The sequence below is a fragment of the Carcharhinus amblyrhynchos genome, unplaced genomic scaffold (genome assembly GCF_965287045.1).
Source record: "Carcharhinus amblyrhynchos unplaced genomic scaffold, sCarAmb.v2.hapA chromosome_310, whole genome shotgun sequence".
NCBI lineage: Eukaryota > Metazoa > Chordata > Chondrichthyes > Carcharhiniformes > Carcharhinidae > Carcharhinus > Carcharhinus amblyrhynchos.
Genome location: NW_027650050.1, coordinates 43,229 through 57,500, shown reverse-complemented (window position 1 = coordinate 57,500; position 14,272 = coordinate 43,229). Strand labels below are relative to the sequence as shown.

Sequence of the window (14,272 nt, the reverse complement as noted above, 5' to 3'; positions counted from 1 at the left end):
GAACGGAGGGAAGGACGGAGCGAGGAACGGAGGGAAGGACGGAGCGAGGAGCGGAGGGAAGGACGGAGCGAGGAACGGAGGGAAGGACGGAGCGAGGAGCGGAGGGAAGGACGGAGCGAGGAGCGGAGGGAAGGACGGAGCGAGGAGCGGAGGGAAGGACGGAGCGAGGGACGGAGGGAAGGACGGAGCGAGGAACGGATGGAAGGACGGAGCGAGGGGCGGAGGGAAGGACGGGAAAGTGACCGAGCAGGAATCCAATCAAAGCCCTCACACCCAGCCCAGAGTGTTTCTGTTTCTGCGAAGTGTAATCAACAATCAGTGAATCCGTGAGGGACGCTCCCGGAGCTGGTTCCAAAGCGATGGCAGCCTTTAACTCACCCAACGGACTGGGTTTCCTCCACTCAGTCTCTCAACCAACTCAACCCAAACTGGTTCACCGTGCTGGGTAACACCACATGCCTTTGGGGAGCTGTTGCCATATTGTACGTTGCTATGGATTCTTTACCCCAGGAGGCGGAGAGCTTGGACAAGGTTTTTAATCAGTCGGGGAGTTAAGGGTTATGGAGAGAAAGCAGAAGAGTGGACTTAGTGAGTGGCGGCACAGCGGTTAGCACTGCTGCCTCACAGTGCCATGGATCCGGGTTCAATTCTGGGTCACTGTCTGTGCGGAGTCTGCACATTCTCCCCGTGTCTGCGTGGGTTTCCTCCAGATGCTCCAGTTTCCTCCCACCGTCCAAAGGTTAGGTCATGCTTAATTGTCCATTAGTCTCCAAATGGTGTGTAGGTTTTTTTATACATTCATGGGATGTGGGTGTCGCTGGCTGGGACAGCATTTATTGCCCATCCCTAGTTGCCCTTGTTCAGAGAGTCAGCCACATTGCTGTGGCTCTGGAGTAGGCCAGACCGGGTAAGGGAGGCAGATTTCCTTCCCTAAAGGGACATTAGTGACCCAGACAGGTTTTTCAGCCATCAACGATGGTTTCATGGCCATCAGTAGATTCTTAATTCCAGATTTTTTTTCATATGGGATTCAAAGTCCACCAGCTGCCGTGGCGGGATTCGAACCCCGGAACATTAGCTGAGTTTCTGGATTAATAGTCTGCCGATAATAACTCTAGGCCATCGTCTCCCCAATGGGGGATTAGCAGGGTAAATACGTGGGGATAGGGCCTTGGTGGGATTGTAGTCTGTGCAGTTTCGATGGGCCAAACGGCCTCCTGCTACACAGTAGGGATTGTACGATTCTGAGAGTGTTGGATCAGCCACGTGGAGGCAGGCCCGAAGGGCTGAATGGCCTCACCCTGTGCCTAACGCTGGTGGCCTTACTGTGGGTCTTCCTGCCTGAAGATGCCTTCCAGACCAAGTTGGGCCTGAGAATACAAAGCATAATACAGCACAGAAACAGGCCCTCCGGCCCTCCAAGCCTGCGCCGCTCCTGCGCCCAACTAGACCATTCGTTTGTATCCCTCTAATCCCAGCCTGTTCACATGGCCTCAATGTCCTGGTGTTTAGAACATAAGAAATAGGAGCAGGAGTCGGCCATCTAGCCCCTCGAGCCTGCCCCGCCATTCAATAAGATCATGGCTGATCTGAAGTGGATCAGTTCCACTTTCCCGTTTTCTCCCCTTAATTCCCCTGTCTATCAGAAACCTATCCACCCGTGACTTAAATATATTCAGTGAGGCAGCCTCCACCACTTCAACAGGCAGAGAATTCCAGAGATTCACCACCCTTTGAGTGAAGAAGTTCCTCCTCAACTCCGATCTAAACTGCCCCCCCTTATCTTGAGGCTGTGCCCTCTAGTTCTGGTTTTATAGAACATTACAGGCCCTTCGGCCCTCGATGTTGCGTCGACCAGTGGAACCAATCTAACGACCCTCTAACCTAAACTATTCCAATGTTATCCATATGCCTATCCACTGACCATTTGAACGCCCTTAAAGTTGGCGAGTCCACAACTGCTGCGGGCAGGGCCATTCCACACCCTTACTACCCTCTGAGTAAAGAAAGGTTTCCTTTCTAAGTGGGAAGAATCTCTCTACCTCTACCCTGTCTGGCCCCTTCGTTATCTTGTGGGTCTCTGTGAGATCTACGAGTTGGACGGGACTTACCGTGGTGAGTCTCCTGAGGGAGCTAAATCTCTCCTCCCAGGCAGCGGCCGCCTTCCGGAAGGCCTCGTGACGTTTGATGAGCTGCTCCACCTCGTCCACGCTGTTGCCCAGCTGGTTGCTGCTCACCAGCCGTTCCTGGGTGCTGAGCCACGACTCTGCCACCACAGCCTCCTGCGCAAACTGATGCACCTCCAGCACTGAGGGGGAAAAGGCCACAGGACACATCAATAAACACCCCGCCCTTGTCCCAGCTGCCGAACGACGACTGCCCCTGCCAGCCAGGGGGAGTTGGGAGAGGATCTAACGTTACGAACACCCTGGGGGTCGCAGGACGGGTGGGTAAGGATCCTATTTTGATTTCTTAAGCGCTGGGCGGACTCTGAATCGCGCTGTCGAAGCTTGTGGGCGAGGCTTAACGCGCCCAAAATCCTGCAGCTCCAATTGGAGCCTCCCACTGCACACGCGCAGAGAAAAGAATGATAGAATGCGGCTCCCCTGCCACACCCCTTCCGGGCCGGATAATGTCCCCCCCCCGACCCCGGCTCACACACACACCCCCACATCATTACTGACCCCCTTTTCCCATACCCACCCACCAGCCAGACCAATCCCAGGCCCCTTCCCCCCCCCAATGATCTTCAACAGAGTGGCAGACCACCACCCCTCCGTCCCCCTAGAACCCAGCAGCACCACGAGACCCCGGGTCAGTGCTGTAAGTTGGACATCGGAGACCTTGCTGAGCAACAACGCCCCCCCCCCCGCCCCCCCCACACACACACACACACACACACACACTCGCAGAGCTGCTACCGACCCGGGGAAGAAAACGGCCACAGTGAAAGGACACCTGTGAGTAGCTGGGAGCTACGCACTGACCTCCTCGCTAACCCTCACTGATGGAGCGCCCAAATCAGACTTTTATTGAGCATATCTCTTTCGCGCTGATTCCAGATTGGCAAAAGCGGTGATAAATCATAGAAACCTACAGTGCAGAAAGAGGCCTTTCAGCCCATCGAGTCTGCGCCGAACACAATCCCACCCAGGCCCTACCCCCCATATATTATACCCACTAACCTACACATCTCAGGACACTAAGGGGGCAATTTTTTAGCATGGCCAATCGACCTAACCCGCACATCTTTGGACTGTGGGAGGAAACTGGAGCACCTGGAGGAAACCCACGCAGACACGAGGAGAATGTGCAAACTCCACACAGACAGTGACCTGAGCCGGGAATCGAACCTGGGTCCCTGGCGCTGTGAGGCAGCGGTGCTAACCCACTGTGCCACCCCATTGGAGAGATTGCAGAAAAGGTTAGAAGAATGATTCCAGGGATGGGAAACTTCAGTTGTGAGGGTAGATTGGAGAGGTTGGGACTGTCCTCCTTGGAGAGAAGGCGGCTAAGAGGAGATTCAATAGAGATGTTCAAAATCACGAGGGGGTCTGGACAGGGTAGACAGGGAGAAACTGTTCCCACTCGGGAAGGGATTGAGAGCGAGAGGGACATGGGTTTAAGGTAATTGGTAAAAGGAGCGATGAAGACATGAGGACAATTGTTTTCACACTGAGTGGTAGAGATCAGGAACAGGCTGCCTGAGAGTATGGCAGAGGCAGCTCCGAGGCAGATTCAGATCAGAAAAGGAGAATGTGCAGGGTTACAGGAACAAGGCAGGAGAAAGGCACAAACTGAATTGCTCATTAGGAGAGCCAGGGCAGGCACGATGGGCCAAATGGCCTCTTCCTTTGCTGTAACAATTTAGTTACTCTGTAAAACCACCGGAGGAAGAATATTACAGCCATGGAAATGAGACTGGGGAAAAGGTATATACGTGTGTGTGTGTGTGTGTGTGTGTGTTTGTGTGTGTGTGTGTGTGTGTGTGTGTGTGTGTGTGTGTGTGTGTGTGTGTGTGTGTGTGTGTGTAAGTGTAAGAGAGAGAGAGGGGAAAGAGAAAAGAGAGACACAGAGAGAGAGGAGGCAGAGAGAGGGACAGACCAAGAACAAGAATGAGAGTGCGTGCGAGCGAAAGGCAGAGCGGGGTGCCGGGAGAGAGAGAGAAAAGGGGAGAGAGAAAAGGGGAGAGAGTGAGAGAAAAAGGGAGAGAGACAAAAGGGAGGGAGGGAGACAAAAGGGGGAAGAGAAAGGGAGAGAGACAGAAAGGGAGAGAGGGAAAGAGAGAGAGGGAAAGGGAGAGAGGGAGAAGGGGGGAAGGGGGGGGAGAGAGAGGAGGGGAAAGGGAAAGAGAAAAAGAGAAAGGGAGTGAGAGAGTGCGAAAAAGCACGAAAGTACAAAAGAGCGAAAAAGAGCAAAGGAGAGAAAAAGAAAAAGAAAGAAGGAGAAGGAAGGAAAGCGAAAGAAAGAGAGACAGAAAGGGAGAGAGAGAGAGACAGAAATTGAGAGACAGACAAGAAAGGAAGAGATGACAGACAGAGAGAGAGAGAGAGACAGAGAGAGTGACACAGACAGAGAGAGAGAGAGAGAGAGAGCAAAAGGGATTGAGCATATGAGTGAGAATGGTGTGTATGAAGATAATGGATACTGAGATGCGAGGTATATATCCAAAGAGTAGAAATGGGCTGGGGGCCGTGTGGGTGGGGGTGGGGGTGGGTGTGTGCGGGTGGGGGTGGGGCCTGCGGGTGGGGGGGTGCGGGTGGGGGCTGTGCGGGTGGGGGTGGGGGTGGGTGTGTGCGGGTGGGGGGGTGCGGGTGGGGGCTGTGCGGGTGGGGGTGGGGGTGGGTGTGTGCGGGTGGGGGGGTGCGGGTGGGGGCTGTGTGGGTGGGGGGTGGGGGTGGGGGTGTGCTGGCGGGGGGCTGTGCTGGTGGGTGTGTCCGGGTGGGTGGGTGCGTGTATTGTGACATCATTGCTCGCTATCCAATGATCAAATCAGATTCTGACCGGTGTCACCCCCTTTGCCCGTCTCCATCAGAACAGCCTATTGAATCTGGTCTGTGATATCGGGGCGGAGTTCCTCCCCTCACCCTGTGTCCCCCCGGAGACTGTGATGTCCCCTCACTGGGAGCAGCAGTAACTCCCGCTCTGCCCTGGGGCTGCCCAGCCTTCCCCGGAGATACTCACTCTGCTGTAACCATTCCCAGTGCTGCTCCCATTTCTCCAGCAGCTCCTGCTGTTTCTTCAACACCTTATCCAGCTTCTCCTTAATCTGCAAAACACAACATTCACACACACACCGGCAACGGTGAGAGCCTTCACACAACTCGAACAGAAGCAAAAAAAGAGAGCTTCATTTCACTGTGTAAATTCCAAACTGATCTCACAGAGAGAGTGGGAACCGGGGGAGGGAGAGAAGAGAGGGAGTGGAAGCGGGGATGTAGGCAGAAGGAAGAAGGGGATGGGGAAGTGATGGAGGAGAGGGGGGAGGGGAGGGCAAAGGGTGGAGGGGAGTTGGGAGAGGGGAGAGGGGAGAGAGGAGAGGAGGGGAGGGGAGGGGGGGAGGGGAGGGGAGAGGGGGGGAGGGGAGGGGGGAGGGGAGAGGGGGGAGGGCAGGGGGGAGGGGGGAGAGAAGAGGGGAGAGGGGAGAGAGGAGAGAGGGGAGGGGAGAGAGGAGGGGAGGGGAGAGGGGAGGGGAGAGGAGAGAGGGGAGGAGAGAGGAGAGAGGGGAGGGGGGAGAGGGGAGAGGGGAGGGGGGAGGGGGGAGAGGGGTTGAGGTGAGTGGGGAGGGCAGAGGGAGGGAAAGCTGGAGGAGAGAGGGGAGGGTGGAGGAAGGAGAGAAGATGGCAGTCGGGTGTAGGCAGAGGGGAGGAGGACATGGGGATGGGGAGGAGAGGGAGGGGAGGAATGGAATTGATGCAATTGATTGAAGAGGAGCTTTTGTGGTTTGTGTATTAGAGTGTGTGTGTCCGTGTGTGACTGTCCATGTGTGTGTGTGTGTCTGTGTGTGTGTGTGTGTGTGAGAGAGAGACTGTCCGTGTGTGTGTGTGTGTGTGTGTGTGTGTGTGTGTGAGAGAGAGACTGTCCGTGTGTGTGTGTGTGTGTGTGTGTGAGAGAGAGACTGTCCGTGTGTGTGTGTGTGTGTGTGTGTGTGTATGTGTGTGTGTGAGAGAGAGACTGTCCGTGTGTGTGTGTGTGTGTGTGTGTGTGAGAGAGAGACACTGTCCGTGTGTGTGTGTGTGTGTGTGTGTGTGAGAGAGAGACACTGTCCGTGTGTGTGTGTGTGTGTGTGTGTGTGTGTGTGTGTGAGAGAGAGACACTGTCCGTGTGTGTGTGTGTGTGTGTGTGTGTGTGTGTGTGAGAGAGAGACTGTCCGTGTGTGTGTGTGTGTGTGTGTGTGTGTGTGTGTGAGAGAGAGACTGTCCGTGTGTGTGTGTGTGTGTGTGTGTGTGTGAGAGAGAGACACTGTCCGTGTGTGTGTGTGTGTGTGTGTGTGTGAGAGAGAGACACTGTCCGTGTGTGTGTGTGTGTGTGTGTGTGTGAGAGAGAGACACTGTCCGTGTGTGTGTGTGTGTGTGTGTGTGTGAGAGAGAGACACTGTCCGTGTGTGTGTGTGTGTGTGTGTGTGTGAGAGAGAGACACTGTCCGTGTGTGTGTGTGTGTGTGTGTGTGTGTGTGTGTGTGTGTGTGTGTGTGTGTGTGTGAGAGAGACACTGTCCGTGTGTGTGTGTGTGTGTGTGACTCTGGCGGGGGTTCCAGTTACCTCGTCGGCTGCCTGGTTGCCGCTGGTCAGTAAGGTTTTACCCAGCTCGATACAAGCTGTCAGCTTCTTGTGCCTGGCTTCAATCTCCCCACGGAGACCTTGGTGGTAATTCATCAGCACCTCAACCGAGGAGACATCGCTGGGAAAGAAACAGCTCTGTCATTGTCTAACACATCGCACGGCAGCAGCTACTGTGGAACACACCGACATCACTCACACTTTCACATCAAACCCTGACTGTGGAAACCTTCAGAGAAGGTCAGTGAGGGCTTGCTCACAAAGACGGAACTCAAATCTCAAACAGAATTAAAAGCAGCAGATTCATAGAATCCCTACAGTACAGAAAGAGGCCATTCAGCCCATCAAATCCCACCCAGGCCCTACCCCCCATATCCCCACACATTATACCCATTAATCCCTCTAACCTACACGTCCCTGGACACTAAGTGGCAATTTCTTAGCATGACCAATCAACCTAACCCGCACGTCTTTGGACTGTGGGAGGAAACCGGAGCACCCGGAGGAAACCCACGCAGACACGAGGAGAATGTGCAAACTCTACACAGACAGTGACCCGAGCCGGGAATCGAACCCAGGACCCTGGGGCTGTGAAGCAGCAGTGCTAACCCACTGTGCTACCGTGCCGCCCTTTCAAGCACTCCTCCACTGGAGCAATCTGGGCTCCACTCTCTCGATCTGCTTCCCACATCTCCGTTTCTCTACACTAAGTGCTCGCAGGGTTATACGTCTTGAGGTTAACTGGGTGAGCGACACTAGAAACCGTGACACTTTGGACACAGACGGAGCGCAGGGCTCTCACTGTCACTGTTGTGAGCAATCTGCGTGCACCTCACCTCAATCTTGCTTTATGTCTGATGTATGAGGAGAGATTGACCAGGTTAGGGTCGCTTTTGCTGGAGTTCAGATGAACAAGGCGGGGGAATCTCATAGAGGCTTGTAAAATTCTAACAGGACCAGACAGGGTAGATGCGGGGAGGGTGTTCCCGATGGTGGGGGGGGAATCCAGATCCAGGGGTCTGAGGATTCAGGGTAGACCATTTAGGACAGAGGTGAGGAGACATTTCTTCACCCGGTGAGCCTGGAATTCATTCCCACAGGAAGTAGTTGAGGCCAAAACATTGAATGTATTCAGGAGGCGGCTGGATATAGCACTCAGGGCAAATGGGGAGAAAGCAGGATTAGGCTATTGAGTTGGATGATCAGCCTTAATGAGTGGTGGAGCAGGCTCGAAGGGCCAAATGGCCTCCTCCAGCTCCTATCTTCTGTGATCCTACGAACCGTTTCGGTCACGTGGACGGAACGTGGCAGCCCTGCACGCGGGCAATGGTCAACAAAATGTCTGGTGGGGGCCACGCTCAGAATCCAGATGGGTCGCATGTACCCCCCCCACCCCACCCCCCAGGCCACAGGTTACCCACCGTTGAACAATTTGATAGGCGAGACAGAGAGAAACTGAATCTGTGTGGGTTAGGTTGATTGGCCATGCTAAAATTGCCCTTTAGTGTCCCGGGATGCGTAGGTTAGAGGGATTAGTGGGTAAAATATGTAGGGATATGGGGGTAGGGCCTGGGTGGGATTGTCAGTGCAGACTCAATGGGCTGAATGGCCTCTTTCTGCACTGTAGGGTTTCTATGACTGTGTGTGGGTATCGCTGGCTGGGCCAGCATTAGTTGCCCGTCCCTAGTTGCCCTCGAACTGAGGGTCTCGCTCAGTTATTTCAGAGGGGCAGTTGAGAGTGTCTGCGCGGAGTCTGCACATTCTCCCCGTGTCTGCATGGGTTTCCTCCGGTCTCCTCCCACAGCCCAAAGATGTGCGGGTTAGGTTGATTGGCCATGCTAAATTGCCCCTTAGTGTCCAGGGATGTGTAGGTTAGAGGGATTAGTGGGTATAATATGTAGGGATATGGGGGGTGGGGCCTGGGTGGGATTGTCGGTGCAGACTCGATGGGCCGAATGGCCTCTTTCTGCCCTGTAGGGATTCTATGACTGTGGGCGGGTGTCGCTGGCTGGGCCAGCATTAGTTGCCCGTCCTTAGGCCATTTCAGAGGGGCAGTTGAGAGTGTCTGCGTGGAGTCTGCACATTCTCCCCATGTCTGCGTGGGATTCCCCCCACAGCCCAAAGACGTGCGGGTTAGGTTGATTGGGCCGTGCTGAGAAATTGCCCCTTGGTGTAGGTTAGAGGGGTCAGCGGGGTAAACGTGTGCTGCAGTGGGAGTAAGGCCTGGGTGGGTTTGTTGACGGTGCAGGTTGGCTGGGCCGAGTGGCCTCGTCCTGCACGGGTAGGGATTCTGATTCGACGGTGACCTGCTGGACCTGTCCCGTAGAGCGTTAGCGTTGCCGAGGCTAGGCTGTGCCGGGTTGCAATCTGATACGCACCGTGGCTTCTCACCCGTGCCAATCTGGCAGATGATGCTGTCCATCCAGCTCACGAGGTCACGCACCATGCTGAAGAAACGGATCCGGTCGCTGGTGGTGGTGAGCTGCAGCCGCCGCTGGTCGCAGCTGCTCAGCAGCTCCTTCCAAGCCTGCATGACCCCCTGCTCCTGGACCAGGATGGCCTCAGCATTCTCCCCCGCGTACACTGTCCGCAGCTGGGCTGCGTTCTCTTGGAGCTGCCTCACCTGGAGACCGAGCACACACATACACACACACCGGGGTTAGACGGAGCCTCAGGTTGGGCGAGAAGGATAGAACCGTGTCGGCTGCCAGCCACACGAGACCGGGCAACAGTGGGAATATCGTGGGGCGTGTAACTCAAGGCCCCGAGGCTAAATGTTCCGGGGAGAAGGCGTTCAAACCCCAACAATTAGCCAATGGCGGAATAGGCTCGTGGGGCCGAATGGCCTGCTCCCATCTCTAATTGCAGTGGGTGGGAATTTAAATTAAGAAATAGGAGCAGGAGTCGGCCATCTAGCCCTTCGAGCCTGCCCCGCCATTCAATAAGATCATGGCTGATATGAAGTGGATCAGTTCCACTTTCCCACTTTCTCCCCTTAATTCCCCTGTCTATCAGAAACCTATCTACCCGTGACTTAAATATATTCAGCGAGGCAGCCTCCACCACTTCAACCTTCGTCTCTCCAGGGAGAAGAGACCTAGCTCCCTCAACCTATCTTCATAAGGCATGCCTCCCAATCCAGGCAACATCCTTGTAAATCTCCACCCTTTGAGTGAAGAAGTTCCTCCTCAACTCTGATCTAAACTGCCCCCCCCCTTATCTTGAGGCTGTGCCCTCTAGTCCTGCTGTCCTTTCTGAGTGGGAAGAATCTCTCTACCTCTACCCTATCCATCCCCTTCATTATCTTATACATCTCTATAAGATCCCCCCTCATCCTTCTAAACTCCAACGAGTACAGACCCAGTCTATTTAATCTCTCTTCATAGTCCAACCCCCTCATCTCCGGTATCAGCCAGGTGAACCTCCTCTGCACTCCCTCCAAGGCCAATATATCCTTGCGCAAGTGCGGCGACCAAAACTGCACACAGTAAATGTTCTGGGGAGAGGGGGTCAAACCCCAACAATTGGCCTCGATGCGATAGGTGGCGGAATAGGCTCGAGGGGCTGAATGGCCTACTCCTATCTCTTATTGCAGCAGGTGGGAATTTGAATGAATAAATCCAGAATATATAGCAAATCTCACAAACCACGATCAGGACAGTTACCATCAATTGTCGGAAACCCCTCTGGTTCACTAATGTCCACTAATGGTCCACTAATGTCCTTCAGGAAAGGAAATTCTTAACTGGTCTGGCCTACGTGTGACTCCAGAGCCACAGCAATGTGGTTGACTCTCAACTGCCTTCTGAAATGGCCAAGTGAGACCCTCAGTTCAAGGGGCAATTAGGGCAACTAATGCTGGCCCAGCCAGCAACACCCATATCCCACGAAAGAGTACAGGGGGTGATTCTCTCAGCCCACTGCGCTGTTCCAGTGGGAGACATCAGTCAGGGGGTCTGTAGTGAGATTCGAGACCAGCATCTAGCTGATCCTGAGTCTCCCAGTCCATTGGATGTCAGAAGTTGCAGTGAGACATAGATAGGATGCAAGACTGGGCGGAGAAGTGGCAGATGGACTTCAACGCGGATAAATGTGTGGTGGTCCATTTTGGCAGGTCCAATGGGATGAAGGAATACAATATCAAGGGTAGGAGTCTTAGCAGTGTAGCGGATCAGAAGGATCTTGGGGTCTGGGTCCATAGGACGCTCAAATCGGCCTCGCAGGTGGAGGAGGTGGTCAAGAAGGTGTATGGTGTACTGGCCTTCATTAATCGAGGGATTGAGTTTAGGAGTCGGGAGGTAATGCTGCAACTTTATAAGACCCTTGTCAGACCCCACTTGGAGTACTGTGCACAGTTCTGGTTGCCTCACTACAGGAAGGACATGGAAGCTATTGAGAGGGTGCAGAGGAGATTTACAAGGATGTTGCCTGGATTGGGAGGCATGCCTTATGAGGATAGGTTGAGGGAGCTGGGACTCTTCTCCCTGGAGAGACGAAGGACGAGAGGCGACCTGATAGAAGTTTATAAAATGTTGAGAGGTATAAATAGGGTGGATTCTCGGAGGCTGTTTCCCAGGGCTGAAATGGTCGCTACGAGAGGACACAGGTTTAAGGTGCTGGGGAGCAAGTACAGAGGAGATGTCAGGGGTAAGTTTTTCACCCAGAGGGTGTTGAGTGAGTGGAATCGGCTGCCGTCGGTGGTGGTGGAGGCGAACTCACTGGGGTCTTTTAAAAGACTTCTGGATGAGTACATGGGATTTAATGGGATTGGGAGTTACAGATGGCCTGGTAGGTAGGGATATGATTGGCCCAACTTGTGGGCCGAAGGGCCTGTTTGTGCTGTAGTGTGTTCTATGTTCTATTTTTTAACGTAATCAGCCTTCCAGTGAAGATCAGTTTGAGGCTGATTACTGTACTGACACTGACATCTCAGTATCAATTCCAAACCCAGGAGGTTCCCACCAGCGGGGATCAAAGCTGGTCCCCATCAAAGGGGACTAGGTTTGACCTCCCCTCCTGGTAGGGACAGAGGGCACTGAGGCCCCCCCCCCACCCCTCCCAGGAGGCTGGGGGGGGGGGGGGGGAGCGGGGGGGGTAAGGGGCAGAGGTTTGTCCGTTGAACAGTACCAGTCTGGCAATACCAGGGACCCTGTGGGAAGTGCTACGGTGCTGCACATCTGGACCCCAACGCTGCCCACCCAGGCAGTGCTGGTGGGGAGGGGGTTGGGGGGGATGGTGTTAGAGGGCGCGGGCCTACTGGGGGATGGGGGGGGTGGGGGGGCCAATCAGTGGCGGGGGAGGAGGGGGGGGTGGGAGTGGAATCTGCTGCGCACTCTGCGTTGGGGATTGGGAGTGGGTGGTTGCGGCAGATTGAGACAATCTGCTTCCTCTGATGAGAAAAAAATGAACCTTAAATTTAACATCAGGCCATTTGCAGGGGTACCGTCAGAAAATATTTCTCCACACAAAAGGAGAGTAGAAATCTGGAACTTTCTCCCACAACAAAAACAAACCTGCGGGATCAACCGAAAATATCAAAGCTGGAAAATATTACAGAACCAAGGCAGGTAGATGGCGTTAAAATGCAGATAAACTGTAATGATCTGAATGAGGCCTGTGAGGTAGGCCTCTCTCGAGTATGAGCTCCCTGATTGCCTGCCCTATCAGGGAGCCCGTGTATACTGGGGAGGGTCAGGGCTACTGACATTCGGGATTCTGACCTCTGTACCTGAAGCCCTCTTCAGAGTGGAATTGGGTTTGTAAATAAATGGGACACCAACCTCCGAGGAGCTATTTCATAAACCTTGGTCTAATTAAACACTGGAAAAGCCTAGATGGGCTGAATTGCCTCCCTCCTGCGTAAAATTGGACTTTTCTCAGTCCAGAAATTGCTTCCACTTCCTCTGTTATATTGAGGACCTGGTGAATGTGGCCAAGACGCTATCCCATTAACCTCCCCCGCAGGAAAGGCTGGTCTCCCTGGGACGTGGGGGTCACTGGCTGGGCCAGCATTTAATTGCCCATTCCTAGTTGCCCGATGGAAGTTGAGATCATTGCCGTAGAGTCACATGTAGGCCAGACCGGGTGAGGAAGGCAGATTTCCTTCCCTGAAGGACATGAATGAACCAGATGGGTTTTTCCAATAATGGTTTCACGGTCATCAGTAGATTCTTAATTCCAGAATTTTTTTTAATTGAACTTAAATTCCACCATCTGCCGTGGCGGGATTCGAACCCAGGTCCCCCAAACATTAGCTGAGTTTCTGGATTAGTAGTCCAGCAATAATACCACTAGACCCATAGGAATAAACCAATCAATAAAACAGCGACTGAAGCAAAAGACAGGATGCCCAAAATAAAAATAGAAAACTCTGGAAATACTCAGCGGGTCTGTGCAGAGAAAGAGAGGGCAGGATTTTCCAGCCCCATCCTTCTCCCGCAGCATGGAAATACTCAGCGGGTCTGTGCAGAGGATTAGAGGGCAGGATTTTCCAGCCCCATCCTTCTCCCGCTGCTTGGAAATACTCAGCGGGTCTGTGCAGAGAAACAGAGGGCAGGATTTTCCAGCCCCATCCTTCTCCAGCAGCATGGAAATACTCAGCGGGTCTGTGCAGAGAGAGGGCAGGATTTTCCAGCCCCATCCTTCTCCCGCTGCCTGGAAATACTCAGTGGGTCTGTGCAGAGAAACAGAGGGCAGGATTTTCCAGCCCCATCCTTCTCCAGCAGCATGGAAATACTCAGCGGGTCTGTGCAGAGGAATAGAGGACAGGATTTTCCAACCTCATCCTTCTCCAGCAGCACGGTTTCTGGTGGATTTTCCAGTCCTGCTGAGGTCTACAGTGTTTCGCACGGCCCAGAACCCAAGACCACAAGTATTGGAAGGGCTGGAAATGCTTTATTTTTTTATTTGTTCGTGGTATGTGGGCATCGCTGCCTGGGTCAGCATTTATTGCCCATCTCTGAGGGCATTTGAGATTCAATGCATTGCTGTGGCTCTGGAGTCACATGTAGGCCAGACCGGGTAAGGACAGCAGATTTCCTTCCCTGAAGGACATTAGTGAACCATCTGGGTTTTTCCGATAATGGTTTCATGGTCATCAGCGGATTCTTAACTCCAGATTTTCATTGAGTTCAAATTCCACCGTCTGCCGTGGTGGGATTCGAACCCACAGCGTTACCCTGGGTCTCAGGTTTACAAGTCCAGTGACAACACCACCACCACCTCCCCAGAGTTACTGTTCCAGCTTGATGACTCTTCACCAGGACTGAGGAAAGATTGAAATGCAACAGGGTTTGGGTGACACGGATGAAGGGAATGGGGGGGAGACGGGAGAGGGCTGGGAAAGAACAGCCCATGATTCAGGGGAATGATAAGAGACAGAGTTCCAAGCCACAAAAACTAACTAACGGGCAAAGTAATGATACAAGCGGTGGGGCCAGGTGAGGTGTGACTGGCAGCATAGTGGAGGTCCAAAGGCAATGTGAAACAAGACAT

At 53.7% G+C, this 14,272-nt stretch overlaps 1 protein-coding gene across 1 annotated transcript in view; it reads right to left on the bottom strand.

Annotated features, from left to right (window-relative positions):
• Positions 1-14,272, bottom strand: part of LOC145339070 (spectrin beta chain, non-erythrocytic 4-like) — a gene marked incomplete at its 5' end in the record, with an annotated part of 63,529 nt that overhangs the window by 17,934 nt on the left and 31,323 nt on the right. The window contains 4 exons of the mRNA XM_080183492.1: positions 2,112-2,308; positions 5,185-5,269; positions 6,761-6,899; positions 9,157-9,401. Coding sequence (XP_080039618.1) covers positions 2,112-2,308; positions 5,185-5,269; positions 6,761-6,899; positions 9,157-9,401 — 666 coding nt within the window. The remainder of the gene's footprint in view (positions 1-2,111; positions 2,309-5,184; positions 5,270-6,760; positions 6,900-9,156; positions 9,402-14,272) is intronic.